The 21,975-nt window shown below is 57.1% G+C and overlaps 1 protein-coding gene across 13 annotated transcripts; it reads left to right on the top strand.

Annotated features, from left to right (window-relative positions):
• Positions 1–5: 5 nt before the first annotated feature.
• On the top strand, positions 6–20,943 carry ZNF385A (zinc finger protein 385A). 13 transcript variants are annotated; one of them, XM_070495052.1, is made up of 9 exons: positions 5,899–5,991; positions 6,738–6,798; positions 7,089–7,225; positions 14,523–14,633; positions 16,272–16,434; positions 18,273–18,515; positions 18,891–19,060; positions 19,304–19,399; positions 19,555–20,943. In XM_070495052.1, the coding sequence occupies exons 3-9, from the start codon at positions 7,139–7,141 to the stop codon at positions 19,783–19,785; spliced, it is 1,101 nt and encodes a 366-aa protein (XP_070351153.1). In that variant the 5' UTR covers positions 5,899–5,991; positions 6,738–6,798; positions 7,089–7,138; the 3' UTR covers positions 19,786–20,943. The 13 variants fall into 13 exon arrangements, with proteins under 13 accessions (XP_044611508.1, XP_070351148.1, XP_044611510.1 ...); XM_070495045.1 differs by lacking the exon at positions 5,899–5,991 and adding an exon at positions 6,003–6,053; XM_044755573.2 differs by lacking the exons at positions 5,899–5,991; positions 6,738–6,798 and adding an exon at positions 6–124.
• The last annotated feature ends 1,032 nt before the right edge of the window (positions 20,944–21,975 follow it).

Below are 21,975 nucleotides of genomic sequence, written 5' to 3'. Positions count from 1 at the left end.
TCCGCCTCGGCCGGCCTCTGCTCCTCCCCCGACTCCTCCCCCCGCACCCCCAGCCCGGCCAGAACGGCCCCCGGGACAGAGCGACGCGGAACCCCGGGCGCCTGGGTCCCCAGCATGATCCTCGGTGAGTGGGCCCTGCGGCTCCTAGCTCCAGGCTCCTGGGTCCCTCTCAGTAGGTCACCTCCCCAACCTCCCGGCACCGCGGTGACTGCGGCCGCCCGTGAGCGACCGGTTCCCCCTCCCCCTTCTTCTGGCTCCACATCTGGGGTCCCTGCTTCCCCTCTTCCCCAGGCTGCCGCTTCTCCCTGTAATCTATGGAGTAAAGGGGGAGGCAGTGCCGAGTGGGACCCCAGACCCATAAGGAGAACATTGCGTATTCATGAGGCTCATGAATATTATATGACAGTCTGAGAGAGGCAGGGGGAGGGGGCTGGTCCTGGCCCGGTAGAGTTGAGGGAAAGGTTCTGACCCCCCGCCCCAGCGCCTTCCCCCACCCTTAGCTCAGACTCTCCGACATCCTTCTGGGCCCAGGATAAGAGGGAAAGGAGGAAGTGGGGGGCGGGCGGGGGGAGAAGATGGGGAGTGGAGCTTCGAGGTGTGTGTGGTGGGAGGTAGGAACCTGAGGGCCGGAGATAAGGGGGCTGGGGAGAAGAAGGGGTGGGAAACTGTCCATCCCAGGGCCCCTGCGGCTTGGATCCTGTCTCCGCAGCCATCCTGCCTCAACACGCCGGGACCTGCCCCTCTCTCTCCCTGCTCTGGCTGCCTGGGCCCTTCCCGGCTTCCTTCTTCTTCCTTCTTCCCTCACCCCCACCCCCACCCCTGCCTTGGGCCGGGGGCACCAGGAGAGGAAGGGGCAACGGGGACAGTAAGGATGGGGGAGGGGAACCCTCGCGGGGCTCTGACAGCCCTTCAGCCACAGCCACCCCATCCTCATGACCTACATCGGAAGGGAGCCCCGGGTGGGGGAGGACAGGGACTAGCTGCGCGCTGGACTCCTCATCTGCTCGCTCCGGCCCCTGCCTCCAAAACAGTCGCAGGCCAGCTCTGTCCTCCGACCTCTGACCTCTACCCTGGCTAGGCCGGTTCCCGGGCCCTGTTTATGGTGGGAGACCCCCACCAGGCTGAGACACCTGTGGTCTCCCCGCCCCCCACTGGGGACACCTGGCTCCATGCTGGCGCCTGAGGGCTTGCGTGGCTCCCGCCTCAGCCCTCGCCTCAGCCCTGGGCTGTTTGCCTCCTTGGCTCTTTTGCTTTTCTTCTTTCATTTGACCCCTGTTGACTTTCCTCGTCTTTCCATCCCTCTGCCCTCTTTCTTCCATCTCTTTCTCTCCCCTCCGATGTCCCCTCACTTTCTCACTACTCTGTCTGCTCCCTCCACCTGGCACTCCACGGATCTATTAAACAAATGAGGGAAAAGAGGCCTGCCTCTTTCCCAAGAGTATCCCTAGCAGGGAAGAGACTCCCCACCCACTGTGAAGACTGTCCCTACCCTGAATGACCCTCACCAACACACCCTGGACGCAGGTCCCCAGAGCACAGGCTCCACATTCCTCCAACCTGTGCAGTCCCTGCACGCTGGCCCCACCCTGGGCACGGGCCCCACCCTGGGCACAGGCCCCAGAGACAGCATCATGCTCCTCCAGAACAGGCCATTGTGAGCCACACTTACTTCTCCTGGTCAATAGGTCCTAAAGAGGACCTCAGGGACCTGCTCAAGCCCAACCAAGACCCCACCATAGGAAAAATGCCTGGATCTACCAGTTGGACCCCCACCACATCTCCCTAGAGGACACTGTAATTAACTCCCTCCTTGTGCCCAGCCCCCAGAGGAGTAGGAAGCCTAGAGGCCCACACACCTTAGCCCTCTTTGAGGAAAGAAGGAGAGAGGGAGGAAACTGCTAGCCTGGGCTCAGCACTCACCCTCAGGGCCTGTGCTAAGGTTTGCAGGTGCGTGCGGCATGCTGAGTCCATGTGCATGGGGCCCCTGCCCAGCAGGGAATGACCAGTCTTCCTGCTCAAGATCTAGACTGTGTGCCCAGGCTTAAGGTGGTGGTCTGGGCTCAGGTTCCCTTTTCTGGGCCTTTCTTACCATCCTCTCCAACTGGGCCCTGGTTTGTGCGGCTGGGAGCAGTTGGCGGGGAGGGGAAGGGGCATGAGGAGGCCCTTTCCCTTTCAGTCAGGTTGGAAAGATTTCCCAGGGGGCCTTCCCTTCCTGTCCGCCTCCTCCCTATAGGCCATGCCCCCACCCACATCCACCCTGGGGTTAATAGGGATGATGTTTTGAGTAGCTGTTCATAATCATCCCCTTGTTGCTTTCATCTTTGACTTCAAAGCCTTTCCAGCCTGCCTCCTGCCAAGGTGGGGGAAATTGAGGCAGAAGGAGACAGATACATGGGACTTGGTCAAGAAGACGAGACCCAGGGGTTCAAGGTTCTCCCCTCAACCCCCAATTTTAGGCATTTCTGGGGAGGGAGAAGAGGGCAAAAGGCCTGAAGAGGAAAAGAGACAGATTAGATTCCAGTCCAGACTCCAATCCAATTCTCCCTTGAACCCAGAGTCTAATTCCCATTTTCACCCAGTGCTGAGCCTGTGCTTTTCACCATCTTGGGCGAGAACACTATTTGCAACTCTAACCCCGATAACTCTCTTTGATCTGAATCTCACGCTAGCCCAATCTCCAGACCAACGCTAACCCACAGCCCTACCCTAAGACCTTTCCTGGATCCTGTCCCTACCCTGACAAGGCTACTCCCTGAGCCAGCTCACGGCCGACACGCCCATTCTTTACCACAAGGGCTTCAGGCCCCAGACCCAACCCAAAATAGCCAAGGGGCTGGGACTTCTGACCTGCCCAGAATTTCTGGGGAAGAGAGGAAGGAAAAGACCAGACCTCAGTGGGATGGAAGGAGTCAGATGTGGCTTGGTTGTGGCCTGGTGCTGGAGAGGAAACCCGAGCAGGATCCAAATGCCCAGGGCTAGGTAGGCTAGGTAGGGTGCAGAAATGGCCAGATGGACAGCCACCCGAGGGTCTGAGAGTTCGCCCCCTCCAAAGTACACTGGGAACTGTCTGTAACACAGCGTTTAGCAGTTCCCCACAGAGCTGGGTGGGGCTCTATCTGCTGGAGGTAATTACTCTAATGAGCTTCCCTCTGGAGTGGCCTGCCCTAGCCAGGCCCCAGCTCCTCCCTGCCCTGTCTGACATGTGTGCCACGCGCACGCACACATATGCAAACACACATACGCACTCCAGTTTGCTCTCCACCCCCTCCTCCAAAACCCCCTGAAGCCGTCACCTGCCAGATGTCAGAAGCCCTGGATTTCATCCCTCATTTCCTGCTTCCCTGGCCCTTAAGTATATTCCTGCCTTTCCCCCTCCTACCCCTAGTCAACCCAGAAGAGTATAGTGCTTGCAAGCCTGTCTCTGGAGCTGGATAGACAGATTCAAATCCCTCAGCAGCTGTGTGACCTTGGTCAGGTAATAACCCCACTCTGAGCAGACTGCTGTCCTCTATAAGATGAGGATTCATTTATTTAGCGAACATGTATTGAGCTCCCTTCGTGGCACGCCAGCACTTTGCATGGATTCGTTCCATCCTCTCAACAACTCCATGAGGCAGGTACTGTTGTTCTCAATTGACAAATGAGAAATGAGACTGAGAGAGTCTGAGAAACTGGCTTGTCACCCAGCTCGTGAGCAGTGGAACCATCAGCAGGGAGACTGTGTACCTAAAGGGCCTGGCATATAGTAAGGCCTCAAAAAGTGACACCTGGGGCCAGCCCGGTGGTGCAGCGGTTAAGTTCGCACGTTCCGCTTCTCAGCGGCGGGGGGTTCGCCGGTTTGGATCCCGGGTGCAGACATGGCACCGCTTGGCACACCATGCTGTGGTAGGCATCCCACATATAAAGTAGAGGGAGATGGGCACAGATGTTAGCTCAGGGCCAGGCTTCCTCAGCAAAAAGAGGAGGACTGGCAGTAGTTAGCTCAGGGCTAATCTTCCTCAAAAAAAAAAAAGTGACAGCTATCATTATTCTCAGAAAAGGGGGAAAGGGACTGAGGCTGGGGTCACCTGAAACCAGGAGCCCTGCTTCTGTCCACTCAGCCCATAAGCTGCCCCCTGCCCCTGTCCCCACTTCGGAGCCCAGAAGGAGACAAATGAACCTCCCGTAGCCCACCCTGCTGCCTTGCCTCACTCTCTCCTCATTTCACTCCTTCTCCGGCGTCCCTTCCCTCCCTGCGCCCCCCCCACCAGGGCTCATGTCGCGGGGGAAAGATGAGTTGCTGGCCACAGGCAACGGAGTGGCTGCTACCTGTTTTCCTCCAGCCCCTGGAAGTACATGGAACCTGCTCTCCCCTTCCTCTCCTTGAACAAGTTGGAAGCCTGTGCTGAGATCTCTGCTTCAGAGCCCTTTGGGGTTATGTAGCAGAGAAAGGATTCGCGACAGAGTGTGAACGATTTTGATTTAAAGATTTTATTTTTCCTTTTTCTCCCCAAAGCCCCTCAGTACATGGTTGTGTATTTTAGTTGTGGGTCATTCTAGCTGTGGCATGTGGGACGCCGCCTCAGTGTGGCCTGATGAGCGGTGCAATGTCTGCACCCAGGATCCCAACCGGCGAAACCCCGGGCCGCCGAAGCGGAGCGTACAAACTTAACCGCTCAGCCACCGGGCAGGCCCCTGGATCTTGATTTAAATCCCACCTCTGATACTTACTGGCTGTGTGGCATCAGCCAAGTTTTTTAACTGCCCTGAGCCTCAGTTTCCTCATATGTCAGATGGAAAAAATAGTATCAGCTACCCCATAGAATCATAGCTACCTCACAGATGAAATGTGGTAATACTTAGAATTCATTACCTGGCACATAGCGGCTCCTCCATACCCTTTTTTTTGTTGTTGCCTTTTCTCTCCTCTGAGATGGGTGGTTGAGGCCTGGAGGCCTAGAGGGTCTAGAGCCGGGGAGAGAGTCAAGGAACTGAGCTGCTGTCTCTGGTGCTCTAGGGCAGGGCAAGTGCCAGCCCCAAACCAGCTGCTAGGAGTGGGTGCTGGGTGCCGGGGACTCTGGGAGCGCTCGGGTTTCTCTCACCATTCCTGAGGCCGCAGCCCGGGGCTCGTTAAGGCTGCCCTGGTCTTGTGTGCCAGGCAGGAGCGGGGCGGAGCACAGAGGGGAGAAGCCATGAGGGGACAGACCAGGAAGGGGAGATGGTTGGACTGTCCCATCAGTCCGTCTGTCCCTCTCTTCTGTCTCCCTGTCTTGCTCTCTCTCTTCTCTGTCCTTTGATCTTTCTACCGTAGTCTCTAGCTCTGTGTGTGTCCAGCTTTCCTGCAGTGTCTCTGTTTTTCTCTCTCATTTCACTGTCTTCCATCTCTCCATTGTTCTCTATCCTCTCTCTCAGTGTCTATGTCCCTTTTTCAGTTGCCTATTCCTGCTTCTGTCAGTCTTTCCCATTTTCTCACTCACCTGTGTCTGTCTGTCTCTCTCACTCGCTCGCTCGCTCCTCTTCCCCTACCCCATCCCAACCCTGAGGTGGCAGAGGAGGGAATGGACACAGGGCGTACAGACCCCCAGCTGCCCAAAGGCCAAAGCCAAGCATCTTGCCCTCTCCTTCACCCTTAGATGTCTGGAGCCTGAGCTCCCAGCAGCCCTGACCCCTCTCTGCCTCAGGCACCCTGGCCACCTAGTCCTAGCACTGGGTGGAAGAGACAGACCCCTCCAGACCTTTCTGGACCAGCTCCCTGCCCCCAGCTGTGCCTGAGCCCTCCCCACCCCCTCCTTCTCTCCTCCGATTCCCCTAATCCCTGCTCCCCCGCCCTCCCCTCTGCCCCACTTTTCCAGGACTCTGATTGGCTGATACTACTGACTGGACTGGGGGGAGGGGGCTGGTAAGGGAGGGGGCAGGGGGCAGAACCAAGGGAAGGGGACGCTGTCAGGCCCAGGCCCCTGGGGGGCCAGGGCCAGGCCACTGCCTGCGGGCAGCGGGCACCAGAAACTGAAGGTATGAAAAGGGGCAGTCTCTATGGAGGAAGCAGGAAAGGATCCAGGAGGACCCTCTGCCCAGTAAGGTCAAGGGAGGACGGGGCCAAGCTTGCAGCCTCTTGGGTTTGCCTTTGTTCCTGGGAACTGCTGTTGCTGGCGGGGGGGTTGCTAGAGCAGTGAAGGGCAGCCAGAGTTCCCTGACTGGTGGACAGCGAGGTCGCTGAAGGGAGCTGGGCCAGTGGAAGCCCAGAGGGGTCCTGAGGGCCTTTGGGCCACCCGGCCACTCCACCTGTTTAGAACCTGGCAGGGCTCCTCCCATGCTTCTTGGGGGAGGGAAAAAAGGTTTCAGAGGAGGGTAGTGGAGTGGCTAGCCTGAATTTTCATTTCCCCTTGGGGTCAGACCTAGGCATTCCCCTCCCAGAGGCCGGCATGGTTCCCCCTGCAGAGCTGGAGCCACACACTCCTGGTGCACCAGAGGGGCCTGGGGATCCAGAAAGGTTGGGAGAAGGGGCTCTGAGGATGGCCCCAGGCCATCTACCTCCCAGAGCAAATGCGGCTTACCTACTACCTACCCCCTACCGCCACCAAATGTCGACAGTTAATTAAGAGTTGTGATTGGGACAAAATCATAACTGTTTGGGGAGCCTGAAAGATTCAGTAGCCCTCCTCCAAATCTAGGCCTCAATATTCTCCTCTGGGCAGTGGGATGAATCACCCACCTGACTATTTTCTCTGGGGTGAGACCTAGCTTTTGGGATTCCCTAGGGGAAAGCAAAACCAGAAAGAAGGGAGTGGCCAGGGCTCCAGCCAGCAGCCTATAGAGAAGGTCTGTGCTCTTCCTGGGTCTGTAAAATGCCTAAAGGTCTAGGGGGAGGGAGGCTGGAAAAGGGGGAAGTGAAAACCACCCAGAAGGGAAGGACTGGTCTGCACCCTCCCCCAGGCCCACAGGGCCCCGTGCTCCATTGCTCCGGAGCCAGCAAGCAGGGGAAGTGTGTGTGCATGGGGGTCACACTACCAAGTGTGGGGGGCCCAGCTGGGGAGTGGGACTGACAGGGCTGGATGGGGCTCCCGAGCTTCCATCTTTCTGTGCCACATAATGTTTTCTCTGTCCTTCAGGCAGCCTGAGCCGGGCAGGGCCCCTCCCTCTGCTACGGCAGCCCCCCATCATGCAGCCACCGCTGGACCTCAAGCAGATCCTGCCCTTCCCACTGGAACCTGCCCCCACCCTGGGCCTCTTCAGCAACTACAGCACTGTGAGTAGCAGCCAGCCTGCCTTCTCCACCCTCCTGTGACCCGGACTCCGTCTCTCCCTCCGACCCCCATGTCCTCTTCTCCTCTTGTATCTGATTCCTTATGTCTTCTTAGGACCCCATCTCCCTTACTTCTAGACAATTACAAGTTTTGTTGGCTATCTGGGATACTATTAGCAATAACAACAATAACTAGTATTTGCTGAGGTCTTGCTACGGGCCAGACACTGTGCTGGGCGTTTTAAAGGCATCATCTCATTTAGTCCTCCAATGAATCGCACCACCATCTCGGGAAGCAACGAGGCCTAGATTGGTGGTTGTGGTGGCAGGGAAGTGGGAGGGGTGATGGGTACTGAATCTAGAAAAAGGGAACAAGCAGGGGCATAAGCATGCCTGTTTGTAAATCCCAGCTCTCTGGAGCCTGCAGTTGGGTGGGTAGGGTCAGTGGGGTAGGTCCTGGAGAGCTGGCAAAGTTGTCTATATTTAATACAATATAAAATAGGGAGCCATGACCCATTCTTGAGCAGGGGTGACTTGGTAAGGACAGTGTTTGGGAAGGTGAGGAGTGGGGCCGCTGGATGGAAGGGAGCAGAGGCTGGAGGAGGCTGGCCAGTTAGGAGGCTGTCCCAGCCATGCAGGCCTACAGGGAAGCCTGGAGGGCCAGACCAGGCCAGTGGCAGTGGCAGTGTGAATGGAAAGGAAGAGAGGATGGACAAGGTGTTTCCAAGGAAATATTGACAGGCCATGGTGACCAGCTGATGTTTGGGGGTGGGGGAGAAGAAAGAGGATGACTCCAGCACTTAGGCCTCTGTGCCTGGGTGAGAGAAGTCACCTTGACGGGGCCGGGGGCTGGAGGAGGAAGCTGGTCTGGGGCAAGGCTGCTGAACTCACTTTTGGACATGGTGAGTTGGTATACCAGTGGGACATTGAGCCAAAAATGTCCAACAGTCGGAAGTTGGGGCCTGGCGAGTGGCCTAGAGCTAAAGGTTTGGGGAAAGTCAGTCTTATTCAACTCAAATAATCCACTATCAAACCATATCAGCTACAGACGTGTATTGAGCATCAACTATGCACCAGGTTCGGCAGTATACGCTTCTATACATGATCTCATTTAATCTTCACCTCAACCCAACCAGGTGGGCATTATTATTCCTGCTGGACAGATGGGAAGACAGAAACTATTCTAAGTTGACATAGTGTGTGCCTAAGGCATGATTTGAACCCATAGCGTCTGACTCCAAAGAGAATTCTCTTCATACCGTAGCTGCTTCCTCCAAACTTCTCCCAAAGAATCCAAAGCAACATTTGCACAGCACTTTGAAGTTCACAGAGTGTTTTTCATAGCTCAATCTTTATAGCAACCCCATGCGGTCACTGTTGTTTTATCCTCGTTTTGCAAGTGAGAACATTGAGTACTGACTATAAGCAAGGCGGTGTTCTGGAGACATGAGGGTAAATGTGACATGGTCCCATCTTGGAGGAGCTTAGGTTTAGGGGAGAAATAGAGACACGTGTGTAGCGATCATAATACAAAACAGAGGAAGGATGATCAATATTGTGACAGAGACACTAAGATTCAATTGTCAAAAAAAGCTTTTTGAGCACCTAGTCGGCACTGGGCACTGTGCCTGGTGTCGGGAACACGGGGCTCAGTCTGTGCCCTGGGAGAGCTCACGGTTTAGTAGGAAAGCTAAGTTAACAGTCACCCTCTAGGGTGAGCAGAGCCGTGTCAGAGGCATTGAGGTTGCACGGGAGCCCAAGGGGCATCAACAAAGGCTTGCTGGATGCCAGGTGCCTCAGCCCAAGCTAAGCAGGGAAAGAAGAGAGCAGAGGAAAGAGGGATTGACCCTGCAGCAGGAGGCATAGGATTTAGGCTTTGAAGAATTATTAGTTGGATTTTAAAAGGGGCCTTACCTTAGAGAACATTCCAGACTGAAGCAAGGGCTTCAGCATGAACAAGGGCTAGAAAAGAACACTGGAGAAAGTGCAATTGATTAGATGTGACTGGAGCAGAAGGTACTGGGAATACCTTGCCCCCATCTACATACCTGAATGACACTTACCCTCAGGTGTCCCATCATTGTCCCCATTTTATAGATGAGGAAACACAGACCCAGAGAGGTGAAGTGACTTGCGCAAGGTCACAAAGCTACTTAGTCAATTCACATGGATAATCCAGGGTTTCTGACTCTCCTAGGGTTCAGGGCTCCACCGCCTCAGGTGGGGACGAGCTATTTAAAGCCATGTGCACAGATAAGCCTGGAGAGTGCAGCAGGGTGTTGAGCAGCACCAACTTTGGCCTCTAACTGGCAGAATTTGAAATGATGTTCCAAAAGTACTGGCTGTGTGACCTTAGGCAAATTACTTAACCACTCTGAACCTCAATTTTCCCAGCTGTAAAATAGGAAAGTAATAGTACCAACTCACAGGCTGCTGTGAGAATCATATTACATAATCATAACGCCTAACACAAAGTAAGTGTTCAGTCAGCATTGGCTGCTGTGATTGTCATGTTATTGCTTATTTTTTTTTATTTAAGGGAGGATCAGAGAGAGAAAGATAGCATGGCCAAGGCCTCAGCCTTGGGGATTAAGCAAAATCAGGCAGTGGGAACAGGAGGAGGCTCCAGCAAAGGAAATGGAGGAGACACAGAGCAAGTGGGGACGGAACTGGGTTCCTGTAGAGTTGGAGAAGCCAAGGGAGAGAGTGTGGCGGGCTGCATCAATAGTGTCAAGTTCTGCAGGGGAACGGGGACTGCAGGAAGGCTGCAGACGGCCTTTGGCAGAACTGTGCAGCACTAAGTACACGGCTTTGGAGTCAGGCTGCCCAGGTTTAAATTCAGATCCCAGTTCAGCCACTTACTAGCTTATGACCTTGGGCAAATTATTTAACCTCTGTAAACCTTAGTTCCCTCATCTATAACTGAAGATAATAATAGTCCTTACTTCGAATAGTGGTTGTGAAGATTAAATTAGATAATCCATGCAAAGAGCTCAGGACAGAGGCTGGCACTTCCCAAGGGCTCAGTCAGCATTAGGTGGTGGTGGTGGTGGCATTTTTCATGGCAGAGTCTCTCCCTCCCTGGACTAATACCTCCCGATCTTTCTCCTACTTGGGCAGTTCCTACCCCTTACACCCCTCCCCGCACTATGCTTCCCACTGCCCTTAGACGTCCCTCACTGTCTCCCAAAGACAGCCCCCTCTACATCCAGTCCCCTGCTTCCGTCATCTCTCTGGCCTAGATGAGATGGGATGGGAGGGGCTGAGATCTAGAGACGGGAGGGTGGGGATCCTCGGACGTGTCCAGAGAGAATGAGGCGTCTGGGGGAGTGGGCTGGGGTCCTCTGCCTCCGGCCCATCGTCCCCCAGTGCTGCCCCCACTCGACCGCCAGAGGGCAGCAAGTGCACGAAACATAAGCGCTTCGGGAACCTGGTTCTCCAGCAGGTGGCGGGCGACGGGAGGAGATGGGAAGAAGTTAGGGACGATGTCCCCAATCTGAGGTCGCTTCTGCCCACGGCGCCCCTAGGTCCACCGTTCAGAGGAGTCACTGAGAGAGCAGTGCCTGACACCCGGGTACCTAGATTCGGTTTCGCCTCCCTAGTAGGGGAAGTGACATGTAAAAGGGGCAGAAGAGCCGTGTGCAGAGGGTGCAGAGGGAGCAGGGGAAGGGTCGTCTGGGAACTCGGAAGAGAGGCTGTCAGCAGGGTAGTGAGGGTCAGGGAGGAAGGGATGAAAGAAAGGAGAAATGTCCAAGCTAGAGAAACAGGGTCGTCTATAGGATTGGTGGAGACGCTGGACCCATCAAGGGTTCCCAGTGGAGGAAGCCGAGGACATCTGATCAATGCCCCGTCGCCGGGCCAAGCGCCCCCTCGCCAGGACAAGGTCTTCCCTGGAACGAATGTCTGGACAGGGACACCCCCTCCTCCTCTTTTCGCCCTAGCCCCCACCCGTTCATCCGTCTGACTCCCTATCCCCGCCCCCGTCGTCGGCCCGCCCTCGGCCCCGCCTCTGGGGCGGGCTCCGGTCCTGGCCGGTGCCGCCTCCCCTTCTCCGGACCCGGCCCGGCCGCACAGCCCCGAGCCACCCGGGCAACCAGCGCCGCGTCCCCGGCCTGCCTGGCCCGGCCAGGTTCGGGTCCCCCGCCCGGGTCCGCCACCCCGGGCCATGGAGCCGCGGCCCCCGGGGTCCCGCAGGGTAAGCCACCCGGCCCCTCCTCTCTCCCTGGCTCCCGCCGCTGCCGCAGCGCCCCCCACCCCCAACCCCATCCCCGCCCGCCCCTGCCGGGCTGGCGACCTCTCCCTTCGCCCGGTCCTTGGGTTATCCGGCCCATCCCCCACAACCGGCACGGCCCCAAGCAATCTCTGGATCCCAGCTGGCGCCCCGAGACTGCTGCCACCATACTGGATACCCCTGCCTCTGCTTCTCAGATCCCTGGATTCCCCCAAATCTTCAGACTTTCCATCAGGTCCTACACCGCCCCTCAAATTACCATGCCGCTCAGATCCCTCTTATCCAGCCCTGACCCCATCCCAGTCTCTCTCCCCTTCCCAGCATCCCTCCTCCACCAGCTTCCACCTGCTCTTTAGACACCCCCTAGCTCCCTCTTTCCTATTTCAATCCTTCCTGTCCCTCAGGTCTTCCTACCCCGGAGATTCCACCCCCTTCCCTTTCGCCTTTATTTTGGGGGGATGGGGAAGTGGGGTGGTCAGACAAGGGGCAGCCGGTTCCATCAGATAAAGGGCAATGGAAGGAAATATAATCACATCCCCCCCTTCTGTTCCTGATCTGGTTTCCCCCCTTCCCTCCCCCTTGCCCTTCCTGATTCATTTTGCCCCAGCTCTGGGACGATTCCCCTTCACGTCTGCCGTTGGAGGGCAGGTGGGAGGGGACTGTTTTGTGGACATTTCCAGGCAGTGTCTAGGCCAAAATCCTAGGGAAGGGGCTCTGGAGTGAGATGGGCTCTGGGAGATGCTGGCCTCCACCCCTCCCCAGAGAGCCCTCATCTAGGTCACCAGGGCCTTTTGACCTTGGCCTGGAGCGGCACTTTAGTAGCTCACGTTCCACCTGCGCAGGGATTGGGCCCAGGAGCACTCACCTTCCGCCTGAAGTCTCCTCAGTTCCTGGAGGAGAGGGTGGGAGGACCCACTTGACTAGGTTACTGCCCTCTTCCCCGCCCACCCCCACCCATAGTTGGTATTTCTGTACTTAAACCTGAGGAGGGGGGTGTGCGAGAGAAAAGGCTCTCTCGCCCTGGAGGAAGGACCCAAGTGAGGCAGGGACCATTACCAGAGGATGGATGTTGGGATGGTCAGCCCGAGAGTCACCTCAGGGCATTGGGTCCTCAGCCACTCTGGGCAGTAGGCTGAGGTGATGGGGTGGGGCACAGAGAGAACCAGGGGCCTCTGCTCTCCCCTCTCCATCCCACTCCTCTCTCCCTACTGTTTTCATTGACTTAGGTTTCCTGGCCCAGATTGGGTTTCTGTTTGGGCTGAATTCTACTCCCCACCCAGCATGTGAGGAAGCCCAGGGGCTGAGGAGAGCCCTGGAACAGAGTTCGGGGTCTCTGGAAGGGAGGACTGACGCCTGGAGACTGGGAGCTGAGAGCAGTCATCTGTCTCCCCTTTCTGATTAAAGCCTGTCTCCAACTTGGTCTGTCTTTCTTTCTGCCAAATACATCATACATTCACACAGATAAACACACAGCTGAAGATTACACAACCTGACCGTTCATGGCGTCGGCAAAGCCCCCGACACAGAAATGTTGATACACAAATGATGTACACACAGCACATGACACTCCTTCACACTCCACCCATGCACAGATTGATCACAGCCTGCCTAGACACACACAGACACACCCCTTCTTCCCCTGTTTGGCTTTTCTTTGAATAGGACCTGGGCTTCCAGGAGGTAAAAAGTGAGTCACTGAGAGGGGCTACTTCCAGCCAAGGGCAGGCCAAGAAATGGACACCTGTCAGCCAGACCAGTTACCTGAAGCTGGTTGTGACTCCTGCCTCCATTACTACCTACTGAGGCAGCCCATGTCACAGGATGCTAAAGCCCTTTCCTGACATTAGCCCCAACCAGCCAGGGGAGCAGAGCAGAGCCAGGACGTGTGGGCTCTCCAGCCTCCAACCACCTTCTTCCCCCTGCCTCTTGTTCCTGTGTCTCACTGGGAAACATGAAGACCTAGGGTAGAGAGAGGAGCTCAGCTGAGGATCTCAGGACCCCCAAGTCCCCAGAAACTCTTTTTCACTTGATCCTTCCACCTGGAAGATAAGGCTTCAGCTCTAAGTTGGTTCCTTCTTATGAGAGGTCCCAGCCATCACCCAATCCTCCTCAGCCTCAGCTGCATTCCAGTCTCGCCTCTCCCTGGCCGCCTAGGGGCCAGAAGGGAGGAGGACTGTGCAGGGAGGCAGTTTTCTTGCCTCTGGCCCCTGGCGTCATCCCCTGAGAGCAGAAGGCCTCAGAGAGAAACTCCCATCCTCTCCCCTCCTCGTGTGAACTCTTGGCAGGAGACTGCAAAGACATCTGCTGACCCAGGGTGGGGGCAGAGACTGTTCCTAATCCCGCCCAGCCCCAGAGCCCTGCCCCAGAAGCCCTGCGATCAGGGAGAGAGAGCTCAGAAGATCTCTGGGCTGCCTCAGGCCAGCCCAGGTTCTTCAGTTCCCCCTACTTAATTCCCCATTATTCGCTAGAGCCACCTACTCTCTCCTGAGTTCTTTTACTCCCTTTAGAAGCTGTTGCCTTAAAGAAGTCCAGGGAGGGAGTGTGTTAGGGCAACCTGGGGCCCAGAGATGGGAAGCTGGGAACATCTGTCTCCTGGGACCAGGAGCTTGGCTTGGTAGACAGTCTTGCCTGAGTGGGGACCAAAAGAGTTCAAAGGCCTCAACTGAAGGCCCTAGAATCTGGAATGCTTTGGGACTTCCCGTCAGTGGGCCTCTAGCGGGTCAGCCCAGCTATAGGAGATAGGTCAAGGGGACAGAGTCGGATCTTCATGGTGTGATGAACAGAGACAGCAGTCCCAGTTCAAGTTCCAGCTCTGCTATTAACTCATGGTGTGACCTTGGGCAAACCACTTCTACTTACTGTCAAATGGGAGCATTGGGCCAGTTGATCCCTCAGGTCCCTTTCAGTGCCGTGAAGACTAGGCTGGGAAGGAATAAGGAATCAGAGGCATGCGGGGGTCAGGGGGAGGGGGCTCTGGGGACTTTGGTTCAACCCAGCTGCTGCCAGTGGGGGTATGATGGACATGAGCTTGTGCTGGGGTTCCTGGCTCACCCCAGCCTGCCTCCACAGATGGACCCTGTGCAGAAGGCTGTGCTTTCCCACACTTTTGGGGGACCCTTGCTCAAGACCAAGCGGCCCATCATCTCCTGTAATGTCTGTCAGATCCGCTTCAATTCTCAGGTAAGAAACCCACCTGCTCACCCACCCACCAGGTGGGGCCGGGGCAGCCAGGGGATCTTGGGGGAGCTCTGGTGAGGGGTAGGGATTAAGGGGGTGTCAGGGGAAGAGCAGGGAATGGGGATACTGCAGGAAGCACAGGAGCTGAGGGAAGGCACCTGAGAGGGACAAGAGGTGGCTGTAGATTTTGACACGAAATAGACCAGTCTTCTCAGGCTGGCCCTTCCCTCCTTGGGGACTGGGGCATCCCTGGCTCAGAACTTCTTGGAATATAGGTGGCCATCAGTGTCTGGGTGGCAGTGTGGCCTCTGGCCCACTGGTCCTTGGGTGCAGGGCTGAGTTAGGTCATTGGCCCCCCCACAGAGCCTGTGCCCTCCTTGCCCTCTGCCACCCACTTCCCTCTAACTTCCCAGCTTCCTCCTCTCTCCATCCTTCTCCCTCCAAATCACACACAAGGCCTGGGCCCCTCTCCCTTCCCATGGGACTTTCACATGGGGAGAAGCCACCCAAAATTCAGAACCTAGGTGTCTGGCCTCCAAGATTTCCTCCCTCTGAGGCTCCCCTGGGACTTCTGTGTGGGTCTAAAGGGGGCTTTGTGGGGTGTAGGTTCTGAGAAAAACAGCAGAGCCTCATTCCGCTGAGTAGGGGAAAATAAAGCATGTTCTGTTTCTCTACCCAGTACACACACACACACACACACACACACACACACACACACACACACCATGCTGCCAGGCTCTGCACACCACCACCCCACCCCTGGGCTGTCACTCTTCTTTTCCTGCCTATCCACACCTTTTATTTCTACTCTACCCTCTCTGGGTGACCTTGTGGCTCCAGGATTGTATGTTCTCAGCAGGGGGTGCATATGTGGGGGGGGGAGGGGTGGAACCAGGACCAGCCAGCTTTAGGCCTTCCCTTTAACTCAACCGCAGGCATCCCCTCTCCCAACCTTGGCTCTACACACTGGTGGAGGGTGGAAGATTGGAGGGGTGGGGGGCCAACAGCAGGCAGCCCTCCCTGCTTTTTGTACTCCCCCCTTCCCTCCCCCACTAAGCAGCTCTGTTTTGACAGCTGTCTCTGCTGCTGTCTCTGTCTCCAGAGCTGGGCTTAGGGCCAGGGTCCTCCAGGGTGTCCGCAGAGGCTTCAGGGAAAATGAGATCCAGGGGGCAGTAATAAGGGTAGAGCCCGGGCCTCAGAGCTCCTGGGACGCCCAGCCTAAGGGTAGAAGCAGAGAAGGCTGTATCCTGGGCCAGGGGATCCAAGAGGCTGGGGGTCTAAGAGGATGCTGACTGGCTGTACTGCTAGGCCCTACCCATTTAGGAGTCTACTATAGGTTTGGGGTGCCCCTCCCTCACCCCAGGACTAGGTGGGAAGCCTGAGACAGCAGCCAGGCCCCGGGTGGGTGGTGCGGTGGAGCTGGCTAGTGGGGATCCAGGTTCCCAGCGACTCAAGTTTGAGAAGCTAGTCTGAACCCTAGGAACAACCAGGGCTCCTTCGCATGGGGCTTTACATCTCGCTGGTGTCCGGAGAGATTCACTGCAGCCTGCTGGGACCACCCCAGGACCTGAAGGAGCTCTTGAGGAGAATGGGCAGATGAAAGGTGATCTCAGATTCCATTCTCTTCCTCCATCCCTAAAGAGCCAGGCCGAGGCGCACTACAAGGGTAATCGCCACGCCCGAAGAGTTAAAGGCATCGAGGCTGCCAAGACCCGGGGCAGGGAGCCTGGCATCAGGGAACCTGGAGACCCAGCTCCCCCAGGCAGCACCACCCCAAATGGGGATGGTGTAGCCCCCCGTCCAGGTGTGTCTGACTCCCCCCATGTTCTTCCACTGATTTTTGTCTCCTCTGTCCTTCCTCCATTTCCCAGAACTCTCCTCTGCTTTCCTCTCCTTCCTCATCCCCCACCCCACCCCCCTCTGAGGTAAGTCCTGGGACCAAGCACAGCGATGCAAAATTTCCATCCTGTCACCCCCCACTTCCACCCCAGCTCCTCTCAATAGAGTCCCCACTGTCTGTCCTCCCTACCTCCCAGTGACTCAGAGAGGGGCTAGGGTGAGGCCACCTGGCAAACTTCCTCAAGAAAAAGGGAGCCATCACATCCAGGGAGAGGCCCCTTCATCTTGGGGAGGGGACAGAGGAGGGAATCAGGATATCTGAGGGCCTGCCCAATGGGGCTCCCTTCAAGGATGACCGAGAGTCCAAAAACCCAGGCAACCCCTTGTTGATCTTGGGTGGATCTTTTGACCTTTCTGGGCCTGAGTGTTCTTTCCTGGGAAATGGGGGAGTGAGCCTTTAAGATCTTTGAGGTCTTTTCCGGGTTTACAAAAAGCAGCTCTGAGATTCTTTCTCTCTCATGGCTGATGGCCATCCTCAACCATCCTCCCAGCCAAGAAACTCGAAAGAAGGAATATCAAGACAAGAAGATATGAGCCATTCCCACCCTGGGATTGCCACATCAGATGTCAGTCATGGCCAATTCCAGAGAGACCCAACATCCCCATTTCCTCCTTATCCTTGCCTGTCCTCCCTGCCCCACCCTAAGTAGGATGAGAACCAAGCATACGCACCACCAGCTTGGGAACCAGACCCCCACTCTCACCACACACTCATACACACGGCAGTCAGGCGGGCTGAGTTCTAATTGTACTCTGACTGCTTCTCAGCCTGATCGTCTTGGATTAACTTGTTAATGTATCTGGAAATGGTGATGATGGTTGTAGCTAACGTTTCTGGAATAGCACTGTTCTCGGTGCTGTACACATGTTACTTCGTTTAGTTCTCACAGTATCTCTCAAAGGAGTTAATAATACCTGCCCTGCTTTTGTAAGCCATGAAGTCCTGTCCAGATTGAGATGTGAATGTGCTGTCTGGATCAGGATGGAGGTAAAGGATGTCTGAAATGAGTAAGAGAACTAAAAGGAAAGATCACAGGATGGACAAGCAAATGGACACCTGCAGGGGTCAGGAGGCCTCCTCCCACCAGCTCCCCACCCCTACTGCCAGCCTCCCCATGACCCGGAAACTGGATCAGCTGCTGGAGCAAGAATGGGAGCGCTAGAGTTTCCCCTGTACAGAGGCCAGAACCCAGTGCTGAGGCCTGGGGCCTGTGCATCTTTAATCGAGCCATGAATTATAGAGCAGCCTGCATCCCTGTTTCTTCCTTCTCCAGTTCTGCTGTTTCTGTTTCCCTTTTGCCATGTCTGTGTCTGTCTCTCTCCCAGCCTCTCCTCACCCTGCCTCTGCCCCTTCCTAGAGCTCTTTGGCATGCCTCCCTGGGGATTGGGCAGGACTCTGGGAAGGGGCTGGCTGGCAGGCCATTGGGGGGTGAATCCTTGTTCCATGCCTCTCCCCCTGGCTAGGCTGGCTGCCAGCTTTACCCTGAAGGGAGGTTGGTGGGGCTGGACCCCTCAGGCATTCCCAGCTTATGGAGAAAGAGCAAGGCATAAGAGTCTCACACCCAGCCTATGGCAGCTGGACCACATCTGGCTCTGGCCCAGGGCATGAGAGCATGCATGTTGTCACAGGGTGGGGATCCCTGGGCCCTTGCCCTCCAGGAAATGGGGGTGGGTCTCTTCCACATAAAGAATCTTCTCCAAAAGCCATCTGGGGTGACCCCTGTGTTTCTCCCCCAACAACAGTTTCCATGGAGAACGGACTGGGTCCCGCCCCAGGATCCCCAGAGAAACAGCCTGGCTCCCCATCCCCTCCCAGCATTCCGGAGACTGGTCAGGGTGCAACCAAGGGGGAAGGGGGCACTCCAGCCCCAGCTTCCCTGCCTGGTGGTAGCAAGGAAGAGGAGGAGAAGGCCAAGCGGCTGCTCTACTGTGCTCTGTGCAAGGTGGCAGTGAACTCCTTGTCCCAGCTCGAGGCACATAACAAAGGTATGGACTCCCCTGCCCCCACCCCCTGCCCCTGTCCTCAGCCCACTCCTGCTCCCTACATCCCAACTCCCCTGGCTTCCACAATCCTTGGACCCTTAAGATCTACCTGCCTTTCTCCCTCCCTAATCATCTCCCCCATTTCTTAGCCCCTTCCTTCCTCAGTCCCCCTACCTTACTTCTTTTACCTACTTCGCTCCCTTGACCCACCTTGTGTTTGGGAGGATCCCAAGGGGCTTGGAGAACCCCCACACTAGATGCCCGCCCCCCCCCCCCCCCCCCCCCCCGCCATTGTAAGTGGGAATGTGGGTATTGAGGCCTAATAGGCCTGGAGAATTTTTCCTCCACCCCTTATCTCCTGCCTTCTGTGGGCTTCAGGTACCAAGCACAAGACAATTCTGGAGGCCCGAAGTGGGCTGGGCCCCATCAAAGCTTACCCTCGGCTGGGGCCTCCCACTCCCGGGGAACCCGAGGCCCCTGCCCAGGACCGAACCTTCCACTGTGAGATCTGCAATGTCAAGGTCAACTCGGAGGTCCAACTGAAACAGGTGGCTGCAAGGCCCTTCCCAGGAATTCTGGGCAGCTCCACCAGCTAAGGGGGGAGGGTGAACAGGGAACTTGGGTGAGGGGTCTTCCTCAGAATCTTCCCTTGGTGCCACAGAAGGGGCGGGGCCAGGTGCTTGGGCTGGTGGGGGCGGGGGGCATTACCAGTTACCAGTGTCATGGCCCTGCCCTCTGGCTGTTGCTCCTTTCCCAGTGGCTCACAGCCCCCTACCCACTCGCCCCTGCAGCACATTTCCAGCCGGCGGCACCGAGATGGCGTGGCCGGGAAGCCCAACCCGCTACTGAGCCGTCACAAGAAGCCTAGGGGCGCCGGGGAGCTGACGGTGAGGCCTGGGTGCTGGAGAACCAGGACTCGGCAATAGAGGGACTGGAGCGGGGAGGCGAAGCGGACGCGAGTGGGCCCAGGAGAGGAGGCGGTTCGCAGGACCACAGAATGACTTCTCCCTCTCTCTCTTTCCCCGCCCTCTCCCCCCTGCAGGGCACGCTGACTTTCTCCAAGGAGCTCCCCAAGTCGCTGGCCGGCGGCCTGCTCCCCAGCCCCCTGGCGGTGGCTGCGGTGATGGCAGCCGCAGCAGGCTCCCCGCTGTCCCTGCGCCCGGCCCCAGCCGCACCTCTCCTCCAGGGACCGCCGATCACCCACCCCCTGCTCCACCCGGCCCCCGGGCCCATCCGAACTGCGCATGGACCCATCCTCTTCTCCCCCTATTGACCTGAACCATGAACCCCCTCCCATTCAACCCCCCCCACCTCCAGCCGGGACCCAGGCCTCCGGGCTCCCAGCCCGCCCCTCCTCCCGGCACTCCCTGAATGATCTCTCTCCTTCCCCCCCACCCCGAGGTACGGGGTTCCAGGAAAGGGGAGGGGTAGCGGGGAAGGGGGGCTTCAGAAGGGGGGGGAACACCCCAGATCTCAGGGAACCCCGCCCCCTGCCCTTTTCCCTCTCCCTTTCCCTAGAAAAGGGGGGGCCGTCTCACCCCCAAGTCCCCTTGGAGACACCCCCCCTCCCAAAAGCCATGTCCATCCAGCCCTTCCCCCCCAAACCTAGCACAAAACGGGGTTCACAAGCCATGGTCGGGGTCCGGGGGACAGAAATGGATTTTCTTGGCAATAAGCGGACTCTGGGACTCCGGCCCCCTATCCCCAAACTGAAGCGCTTCCGTGAACACCCCCGTCCTCCGCAGGGGGAGGGGAGCAGGCGGGATCCTCGGTCCCTCATAAGCACTTTGGTTTTACCGCCTGCAACCTCACTGTGCCCGCCCCGCACCATGCCCCAGCCCCAGGTCTAGCCGGACCCCTCGCAGGGGGCAGTACTTGGGGGCATCTCTGGCACTTGGGTGGGACCAAGTAGATGCCCCTATAGACCCTTCCCTCACCTTCTTCCTCCCCAGTCTGGATTCCATTCTTTTCACCAGCACCCATCGCCCAAGGGGTACCGAGGGGGGCAAGGGGTGTCCAGTCCAAGCCCACCCCCGCCTCGCCTTCCGCAAAACTGTGAGCAAAAAGCAATAGAAGCCTCGCCCTCGCCCCCGCCCCTCCCCTTCCCGCAGGATTCGCAGAGTCTGTAGCCTCCCCCATCCCAGATCCTATAGACCTCATGGCTGTCCCCTCCGACCAGACACCTCCACTGCACAATTCGGGCGGGGGCGTGACCTCCCCCCCACCCCCCACCTCTGTGGTTTCCGTATCGTCAGCCCTTCCAGCCGCCGACCCGGGAGCGGGACGGGCCCCCACTGGCCTTCCCCTCCCCATCAACTCTTTCTGCTTGACGATGTAGCAACCCCGGCCCCCCATCCTCGTCTTTCCCTTTTCCCCCTCCCTGACAATAAAGTCTGGATTCGTTGCCCTCCGCCCCCCAGACTCAGACTCTCAACTTTGCCCGCTGTTTTGGGAGCAATTCCATGGGGAGATGTATTCGTATGGTGAGGGGGGCCGGGACCCAGGAAAGGGGCCAGAAGGAGGAGGGGGACCCGAGGCTTGTGCAAAACGAGCAGAGGCTCCCGGCCCCACCCACCTTCCCTCCCTCCCGCCCAGCTCAAGTGTAAACTTGGCCCTGGGGAATTGTTTCGAGTCCGGGTCTCGGATCGCAGCCAGGGCTGTTGATAATTCTGGGCGAGTCCACCAGGAGGCGCCAACGACATGGAAAAGACGTCTCCCTTAGGCTAAGGCGCTCCTGTGATGTGTCTCGATCTAGAGAGACAGGTCTAGACCCAGATCCGGACAAAGGAAAGAATCCAGGCTTTTGTGCCTCTGGTGGGAAACCCACGCCAAAGACACGCAAGGCATGGGAAGAAATGGGGCAGGGACTGGGAAATCTAGGTTCTAGGCTCTGCTGGGCCTCATGTACATAGTGATCTTGGGTTAGTCCTTCCCCTCTCTGGACCTCAGTTTCACCATCTGCAAAATGAGCAGGTTTGGGTCTCTCTTAAAAATTCATTGAGACTTCATTTATCCAAGACTAAAGAACTGGGGCCGTGCCATTTACAGATAAGCTAGCATACCTTCTCATCTGATCCTTTAAATGGTCTGTGGGACAGGGGAGCACACTCTGCTCAGCTGACTCTCGCCTGATGTGGCGGGAAGGAGTCTCTTTATTTCCAGAATTCAGTTCAACTACACAATCCCAAGAGCAGCCAGTGACTCTGTGACCCCCTCCCTCTAGCCACTGGGTGGCAAGAAGTTCAAACAGAAAGGTCAGACCAGAACCCAGCATCCCCAAGGGGTCCTCCTGAGTTGCATCTTGTTTGCTCACTTCCCCCCTCTGTACCCACTTCCCAATCTTGCAGACGAAAGGGGGAGGGAAGGTGAGATGAGGACTGTTAAAGAGGAAGGAGGAGGGAATAGGGGCCTCCTGGGTTTTCAACTGTGAAGTGCGGGGTGGGAGTTCACTGTGGGTTCAGAA

The sequence above is a fragment of the Equus asinus genome, chromosome 22 (genome assembly GCF_041296235.1).
Source record: "Equus asinus isolate D_3611 breed Donkey chromosome 22, EquAss-T2T_v2, whole genome shotgun sequence".
NCBI classification, from domain to species: domain Eukaryota; kingdom Metazoa; phylum Chordata; class Mammalia; order Perissodactyla; family Equidae; genus Equus; species Equus asinus.
The sequence above is the reverse complement of the archived record's forward strand: the minus strand, read 5'-3'. Positions and strand labels throughout refer to the sequence as shown.